We start from the raw sequence: 9560 nt of genomic DNA, 5'->3' as shown, positions 1-9560 counted from the left end.
TTTTCTATGCTACTTTACCTTTTTCTTTGCCTTTGTTTATACCCCGCTTTTGTTCCCTTAGCGGGCTGGAGATAAATTATTAGGCTATTATTATCAGATTATATTCTATTCAGAGTCTTTATTAAGATAAGACAGAATTCCACTTGTCTTAACTGATCAAATTTTTCGTGATCAATTTCTATATTTCGGGAAAATATAGAAACGTAGCAAAAATATGTCCAAAAAGCATAATTTTAGGCTCAAGGAAGCATAATCCTCTTTGTATGATATTGTAACACAGCACGAAAGGCATGATATTTAAATTTTCGTTTCGAGACTGATAATTATGTCTAATCCTAGAGAACTACTTCTAAATCTAGCCAATGGTATGTCTGTAAAACTACAGAATTTAACTGTAGAGTAAATGAATCTATTAAATGGCTTTTAACAATATATATTTATCGCCCCTTAAAGGAAAGTAATTAGGCTATAATAAACAATAAGAACAATAAACCAATCATCTAATTTATTACTGTTTTGAAACATTTCAAATAATTTTTGTTGCTATGATGATTTTTACTTTAATCCCCATAATTGGGCCAGATTTACTCCTAGGCCAAAGATTAATTGAGTTGGCTAAAGGTCTAGATGAAGGGTTACTGAGAAGGAAACATGTTAAGAAAACAATTTTACTTCATAGTATGCAGAAACATAGGCTAACTAAAGAACAATGAGACTATCATCTAATTTAGCCTAGCCTACTAGCCTACTGTTCTCAAATATTTCAAATAATTTTTGCTGCTATGATGATTTTTACCCCAATCCATGTAAACAGACCAGATATACCTCTAGGCAAAAGATCAGTTGAGTAGGCTAAAGTTCTGGATGAAGGGTTATTGAGAAGGAAACATGTTAAGAAAACAATTCTTACTCCATAATATGCAGAATAATATAAGCTACTGTAATATATTTTGAATAGAGCTTTACTAGGCTATGCTTTACCCCAACTGCCCCCCTAATAATCAAATATATGGCTCAAATTATATGCAGATGTTTCTTACCTTGTGTAGGTTGATGACTTGCTTCTGATTAGAAAATGAAAAAAGACACACAAAACATACAGACTAGAAAATACATAACTAGAAAACTATGAGAAATTAACAAAAAAAAAGAACAAACATAATCATAAAAAGAGGAAGAAATACAAGCAGTTCAACACACTATAAAATATAGATATTAGAAGAAGGTGACAAATAATAGACTAGCTAATTAACAATAGCATTGGAAGGTTAAAAATTTTACTATTCATATAAAGGTATTTTTGTAAAAATACTAAATACTAATGACATTTGGCTGTTCCTATACCAGAGAGGTAATCATAAAAAAAAACTTTGCAAATTGAAAATATAATGAATTTATGGTTTTTTTCTTGACTAGAGAAAAAAGAATACACAGAGTCCAAAAAGGAAATATTTGGTCAAAGAGTGCATTATAAAGGTGGCCTAGTGTACATAGGTCAAACTGACCTCTGACTCATGCAAGTGCTCCATATGTCTTTTTAATTTTTTCTTTGAGACTATGAATTATGAGGTGTTTTGTATCAAGAAGAGTTTTGCCATAAGGAAAGCCAAGATATACCAGAGACTTTTCTTCTAGAACTACTGTCCCATCTATATTAGTAGAGAGAGGACCTCTAATCTGTTGGTTGATACCAAAAATTAAAAACTTAGTTTTGGACAGTGTAATGGTTAACCTTGTGAATTTAATCTCCTAGAAATTAGGTCATAGCATCCTGCAACCCAGATAGATTTTCACCTAACAAAAGAAGGTCATCAACATATGAAATATGACTGATATCAAGGCCATCTAGAGTGACCAAAGGATGTAAAATCATTATAGCTAAATAAAGACTTACATTGGAAATTATAGGATTAGTCACTGACCACTATTTAAACCTTCTTGTAATGGGTATCTTGCTTGAAATTAAATGACCAACTCTGATTTGAGTTGTAGAATTGTACTCATAATGACAAAGAATTGAAAAAAATGTTCTGTGAGCAATCTCCCATGGTTCCCACAATAAAATTCCCATGGGATTTAAATAATGAAAATGCATTAATAGTTTTAATTTAAAGATGATGTTTTGAGGAGGATGGTCAGTTGTAAAAATGTTTAATCAATTGTCCATCAGAGTAACTTCTGGGGATGAGGTTGGAAAGGATGCCAATTTATACACATGAGGTCATTTACAGAAGGGTATTTACAGACTTTAGATGATAGCTCAGTGATTTGATGCTTTTTCTGAGAATAGACAAGGTTATGGGATTTATTCTTTGTATACTTTGTAAGATAAAAAAGAACAAGAGAAAGAAGAAAAAAAAGAAGCATGGAAATGCTTTTTCCATGAATGGACAAGCTTATGGAATATATTCTTTGTATACTTTGATTAAAAGCTTAGTTTTGGACAGTGTTATGAAATTAAACCCCCCTAGAAATTAGGCCACAGCTTCCTGCAACTCAGATAGATTCTCACCTAAGCCTATCATAAACCTGAACAAAAGTGATTTACGCTAAAGCTTCCCAAGGATCAAACAAACTGTAATAGGCCTGTAAAAAGAGTAAACAGAAGTGTCTTTACCACATTTTGACAAAAAGTTAGGCTATCAAAAAATGATTTCAGTACATAACTCTGAGAGCTTGAAATAATAAGGGAAGATGAAAGAAAAGCTTGGGAGAGCTATGCTTCAAATGTTCAGACATAATAATCCCATCAAGATCTGCAGACTTGTCTGATTTCAGAAGTTGTACCTAGTTTTCAATATCAGAAGGTGAAACAGTAATGAACTTCTCATTGGGATTTAAATCATAAAATGTGTTAATAGTTTTAATTTAAAGATGATGTCTTGAGAAGGAGGTTCAGTTGCAAAAACATTTGATCCAGTTGTCCATTGAAATAACATCTGGGGAACTGGTTAGAAAGGATGTCAGTTTAGACACATATTGCCATAAATGGGAAAGGATAATACAGAGATTAGATGATAGCTCAGTGATTTGATGCTTTTTCCATGAATGGACAAGTTTATGGAATATATTGTTTGTATACTTTGTAAGATAAAAAAGAACCCCAGACCATGGCTTATCAGCCTCAATCCACAAATTACACCAAAAATAGTGATGTTCTTTTGCCTCTTTAAGGCCTGGATCTGTAGACCAGCCTATTTTCCTGGTACCTCTCCTTAGTCTTTCAAGAGTAATGGAAGTAGTAGCTGCGATTTTTAGAGCATGAATTATCTGTGCCAGATATAGCTCTAGGAAATCAGGTGAAGGAGAACTAGCTAGAAGGTGGAAAGAACTTTAATTTTGTCTAGTAGAGAATCTGGAATAAGCTGATAATAATTTAGAATTATATAATTCCAATACATTTTTGTGAACAATTTGGGAACACAGTTGGTAGGGACTAGTAGCTCTAGATGAGAGTTGTCACAAAACAGGTTTATTGGAGACAACTACCAATTGAGACCATAATTCAGATATGTTGGTCTATGCAAAACCTATATTAGAAAGGCTTTGAGGAAATTGTTTTTAAGTGAATGAATGTGTTTTGCCCATAATAAATAAGTCACTGGGCAAAGAAAATACTAAAATTTGTGAATGGGGTTTGTCAAGTTAGTTTTAAAATCACCCAAAGCTAAAATCAATTTATTACTGGCCCATATTTTTACTAATGACTTAGAAAATGAAACACATGCTACCACAAATCTCAGATACAAGCAAATAATGCAGTAATTTGCTAGTAAATAAACACAAATAATAAAAATTCCCAAATCAACAGCCAGAAAAAAATCCCGAAAGCTCAAGTAAAGTACTCCAAAGCCAATTCCTAACAGCAATCAAGGGACCCCCAGATTGGTGACCCCTAATGTTCTTTACAGGCTGTATGTAATAACTAAAATCATTAATAAATTTTAAGGCCTGGCAATTGGCTGGTAGTAATAAATGTTCAGAAATGAAAACAATATCGATTTTACTGAATGTTACACCTATTAGGTCCCACTTTTCTGTAGCACCATACACATTTTGGAAAAAAGTATGACTAGTTAGAGTCATAGAGAGAAAAGAGAAAAAATAACAAAAAAAAACTATGTGCTTTTGCCTGCTGCTTTCTTAAGTACAGCACAACAAAAATCGAAACTAGTGTGATTGCCACTACAATTGATGAATTTCACCTGAATGCTGGGGCAGGGCTCCCTTTTTAAAGAACAATGGTCTCCTGCAAATCTTGAGCATTTAGCTGTTTTATTGCACTGACCCTTCTTCCCCCTGTAAAAGAGGTTTCTGAGCTGCTTGAATTCCTATTTAATCAGTAGGGTCAACAGTTTTAATTGTAGAGAACTTTAAATCACCTGAATGGAAGTGAATTTGAAATATTTCGTTGCTTTTATGCAAAGCTGTACCCAGGAGAGCTAGGGGGTTTGACCACACCCCCCTAATTTGGGTCCTACTTGTAAAAGCATAACTAAGATGCATATAAACATATTTTTGATGCTTTTTTTGTGTTTCTTTGTACCTTAGTAAAATGAAAAATTTTCAAGTTTTTCTTGTCCCAGTAAAAATGAATATGTTTGTCCAAGGAATTTTGGCAGGACAAAAATACTTTTGGAAACTTTTTCTAAAGTCTTAATTTTATTTTAGAACCTGAAAACTGTATGAAAGTGTTGAAAGAATAAAAAAAAAGTAAAAATCCAGACATCAGCACTTTCCCTGAAACTTAATTCAAGGACTATTTCACAGGGTTCACAGGGTCCATAAATGGAAATATGTGGGCCAAAGACTGTGTTATAAAGGGGGCCTAATGTCCATAGGTCAAACTGACCTCTGACTCATGCAAGTGCTCCATATGTCTTTTCAATTTTTTCTTTGAGACTACAAATTATGAGGTATTTTGTATCAAGAAGAGTTTTGCCATAAGGAAAGCAAAGATGTACCAAAGACTTTTCTTCTGGAACTATAGTTCCATCTATGGAACTTTAATCTGTTGCGACCTCTAATCTGTTGGTTAATACCAAAAATTAAAAACTTAGTTTTGGACAGTGTAATGGTTAACCTTATGAATTTAAATTCCTAGATATTAGGGCACAGCTGCCTGCAACCAGATAGATTCTTACCTAAACCTGAACAAAAATGATTTATACTAAACGTTTCCCAAGGATCAAACAAATTGTAATAGGCCTGTAAGAAGAGCAAACAGAAGGGTCTTTACCACATTTTTGAATATAAGAAGTTAAGATGAAAGAAAAGCTTGGGAGAAACATGCTTCAAATGTTCAGGCATAATCCCATCAAGACCCACAGACTTATCAGATTTTAGAAGTTGTTCCTAGTTTTCAATATCAGAAGGTGAAATGGTAATGAGCTTCCCATGGGGATTTAAATCATAAAAATGTGTTAATAATTTTAATTTAAAGATGGTGTCTTGAGAAGGAGGTTCAGTTGCAAAAATGTTTGATCCAGTTGTCCATTGAAATAACATCTGGGGAAGAGGTTGGAATGGATGTCAATTTAGACACATATTGCCATAAATGGAAAGGATAATACAGAGATTAGATGATAGCTCAGTGATTTGATGCTTTTTCCATTAATGGACAAGCTTATGGAATACATTCTTTGTATACTTTGTAAGATATAAAAGAACCCCAGACCATGGCTTATCAGCCTCAATCCACACATTATACCGAAAATCGTGACATTCTTTTGCCTCTTTAAGGCCTTGATCTGCAGACCAGCCTATTTTCCTGGTACCTCTCCTTATTCTTTCAAGATGAATGGAAGCAGTAGCTGCGATTTTTAGAGCATGAACTGTCTGTGCCAGATATAGCTCAAGGTCTAGGAGATCAGGTGAAGGAGAAGTAGCTAGAAGGTGGAAAGAACTTTAATTTTATCAAGTAGAGAATCTAGAATAAGCTGATAATAATGCAGATTTATATAATTCCAATCCATGTTTTTAAACCATTTGGGCACAGGGTTAGTAGGAAAGAATGGAGGATTGATTGGGAATAGTTGCTAGATGATAATGCTCACTTAAAACAAGTTCATTGGAGACAATCACCAACTGAGACCATAATTCAGATATGTTGGTCCATGCCAATTCTATTTTGGAAACACTTCCAGAAAAGTATGTGTAAGTGAAAGAACGTGTTTTTTCCATAATAAATAAGTCACTGGGCTAAGAAGATGCCAAAATTTGTGAATGGGGTAGGGAAACATCAGTGTTAAAATTACCCAAAGCTAAAATCAATGTATTACTGGCTCACATTTTTACTAATAACTTAGAAAATGAAACACATGCAACCAAATCTTGTATATGAGCAAATATTGCAGTAATTTGTTAGTAAATACACAAGAATAATGAAAAAATTCCCAAATCAACAGCCAGAAATACATTCCGAAAGCTAAAGTAAAGTACTCCAAAGCCCATTCCTAACAGCAATCAAGAGATCCCCAGATTTGTGACCCCTAGTGCTCTTGGCAGGCTGTATATAATAACTAAAATCACTAAAAAAATTTAAGGCCTTGCAATTAGCTGATAGTAATAAATATTCAGAAATACAAAAAATATCAATTTCACTGAGTGTTATACCTATAAGGTCCCACTCTTCTTTAGCACCATACACAGCACCATACACATTTTGGAAAAAGCATGACTAGTTAGAGTCATAGAGAGAAAAGAGAAACAATAACAAAAAAACTATATGCTTTTGCTTGCCGCTTTCTTAAGTACAGCACAACAAAAACTGAAACTAGTGTTATTGCTATCACAATTGATGCACTTCACCTGAATGCTGTGGCAGGGTTCCTGTTTTAAAGAGCAATGGTTTCCTGCACACCTTGAACATTTAGCTGTTTTATTGCGCTTAGAGGCTGTGTGACCAAATGATTGATAGTTATAACGCTGAAGTATATCTACTGGCTTATAAACTTTGAAGTGTGCATAGTGAATTTTAATCACATATTTCAAAGCATAATCGAGATCCCCACCATGTCAAAAAGACAATAAAACAGCTTCAGAGATACCAAAACGCTTAGCACTCATGATATCACTACATTTTCCTGGAATAGTTCCCACATGAAAATCATTTTTGATATAAACAAACCCTAAAAACTTTTTTCCGACCACTTTGCTCTTTATTCGCACAGGCATGGCTCTAATAGTTGCTGCTGCAGAGCACTCATCCTTTATGTGGAGGATTGTCTTATCTTTCTTGTTGATAATTTTTTGTATAAAATCAACTTTTAGATTTTTAATAAATTCACTCTATTTACCTGTATTGCCATAATTTAGTTCAGGAGTTGGATTAGAGCTCAGGAATTGGGAATTGTTGTTTCTCTTACTGGCTTTAAAGGCCAAACCAGTGTACTAAGCTGGACAGTGCTGGATTCACTTTTTTCATCTAAAAATTCCATTAAAATTTTAATCTTGACGCAGTAGCACGTTGAACGTTAAATGTTACTGTGAACGTTATCTGTGAAGATAAATGAGGAACTCCATTGGGTTCAGTTATTACGAAACATGGAATAGATTGACCATAGCGCAAACAAGAACAGAGTAAATCATACATATCACCCAGAAATGAAGCTGGTGAATTGCTCCCCCTACAACCATCAAGTAGGTCAATGTTAAATTCACTTTTGCAAGTATTGATAGCATCCTTTAAGGCTTCTTTGCTAAAGAATTTTGTATGTTTGAAAATTTTGTCTCTGTCTATATTTTTCTTAAAAATATAGTCCGGAATGATGCAGACAATGTCTGTTGACCACGTACCTCTGGATATGGGGTTTCCCCTAACTAATCGCTCCAATCAGGGTGGCCTCAACCTCATGAGGTGGGTGGAGCCCACCCCAGGATTCTCAGTATCCAGGTAAATCCTGGCTCTAATCAGAATCCAGGCCTCGTTGTAGCTAATATGTGACTGAGGCTCCAAGCCCAGCGCTCGCAACCTAGACCGACCAAGATTGATGTCTCTCGTCTCTCCGATCAAGAGATACGGTCCAAGTATGCCATTGATGTCTCGAACCGCTTCGACGCACTCCTGCCATTTGAAAGTTCTGAGGACGCATGGATCTCGTTTAAGAAGAATGTCCTGGAGTCAGCGACCGCAAATATTGGAAGGGCGAAGCGTGCTAAGAAAGCGTGGGTTCAGTTCGATACGCTTGACGTCATTGAGCAGAGACGCAAGGCAAGGCTTCTGGGCGACATGCCGACCTACAGGCGCCTCAATGGTGTCCGCAACAAGCTGATACAGCGAGACAAGAAACTGTTTGTGGAAAGGAAGGCAAACGAGCTGGAGGGCGCAGCCATGAAAGGGGACGTCGGGAGCCTCTACAAGCACCTCCGTGACCTCACAAGCGACAAAGCCCCCTCAGTTGCATCTGTTGTCTCTGCGGACGGCCAGCCACTTAGTGACGAGGCCGCTCAGGTCAGTCGATGGAAAGACCACTTCTCAAGTCTCCTCAATGCCGATGCTGTAGCACAGACTGACCAGGAACTCGCACGCCTAGCTGCCAGCACTCAGGAAGTGCCGTCAAACGAACCAGAGACTTCCTTCACGACAGCAGAAATCCACTCTGCTTTGAAACGTCTAAAGAACAACAAAGCGGCAGGCGTATGAGGAGTATCCGCTGAGCTCCTGAAGTATGCTGGACCGGCGATGTTACTTTGGCTGCAAATGCTGTTTTCTGTGGTGTGGCGAACAGAATGGGTCCCGAAGGACTGGCGACTTGGCATAATCCTGCCCCTTTGGAAGAGAAAGGGGAGCAATAGCATCTGCTCTAATTACAGAGGTATAACCCTTCTCTCAGTCCCTGGAAAGCTCTTTGCCATGACCCTGCTAGACAGATGCACGAGTATCCTCCGAAGAAAAAGGAGAGTTCAGCAGGCCGGATTTATGCCAGGGAGGTCCACTGTCGAACAAATCTTCACTATGCGCCAGTTAATTGAGAAAACTAGAGAATTCAGGAGGAACGCATACGTGGCCTTCGTAGACTTCAAAGCTGCTTTTGACTCCGTCGATCGCAACTCTGTTTGGCTAATACTTAGATCGACGGGTCTACCAGATAAATATTGCAAGCTTTTTGAAAAGCTGTACGAAGAGACCGAGAGTTGCGTCCAAGTCAACGGAAAACGGAGCACGACATTCAATATCAAAACTGGCGTTCGCCAAGGGTGTGCCGCCGCCCCGGAATTGTTCAATTGTGTGATAGACTATGTGATGACAAGAACTACAAATCGCCTGCCCTTTGGTCTGCAGTTTGGAGATCGCATTCTGACGGATGCGGACTTCGCAGACGAACTTGCTCTCGTTGCCGACTCAATCGACCAGCTGACCGACGCTCTGGAAGTCCTGAAGGAAGAGGCAGCAAAAGTGAGGCTGAAAATCAACTGGCTCAAAACTAAGATTATGGCAATTGAACCCCCAGGTCCAGTCTCGCACCCTGATACCATAACTGTCTGCGGAACACTTGTTGAAGTCGTTAAAAACTTCACTTACCTCGGCTCTGTGCTGTCCAATGATGGCTCCGTAGACG

The 9560-nt window shown here is 37.1% G+C and overlaps 1 protein-coding gene across 4 annotated transcripts in view; it reads left to right on the top strand.

Moving 5' to 3' along the window:
- Positions 1-273: 273 nt before the first annotated feature.
- Positions 274-9560, top strand: part of LOC136038227 (transcriptional adapter 3-like) — a 91569-nt gene continuing 82282 nt past the window's right edge. For all 4 annotated transcript variants that reach the window (XM_065721322.1, XM_065721323.1, XM_065721324.1 and 1 more), the window contains exon 1: positions 274-365. In XM_065721322.1, coding sequence (XP_065577394.1) covers positions 326-365 — 40 coding nt within the window. In that variant the 5' untranslated portion in view covers positions 274-325. The remainder of the gene's footprint in view (positions 366-9560) is intronic.

Source organism: Artemia franciscana, chromosome 17, assembly GCF_032884065.1.
Source record: "Artemia franciscana chromosome 17, ASM3288406v1, whole genome shotgun sequence".
NCBI classification, from domain to species: Eukaryota; Metazoa; Arthropoda; class Branchiopoda; order Anostraca; family Artemiidae; genus Artemia; species Artemia franciscana.
This window is presented reverse-complemented; position numbering and strand designations above follow the sequence as displayed.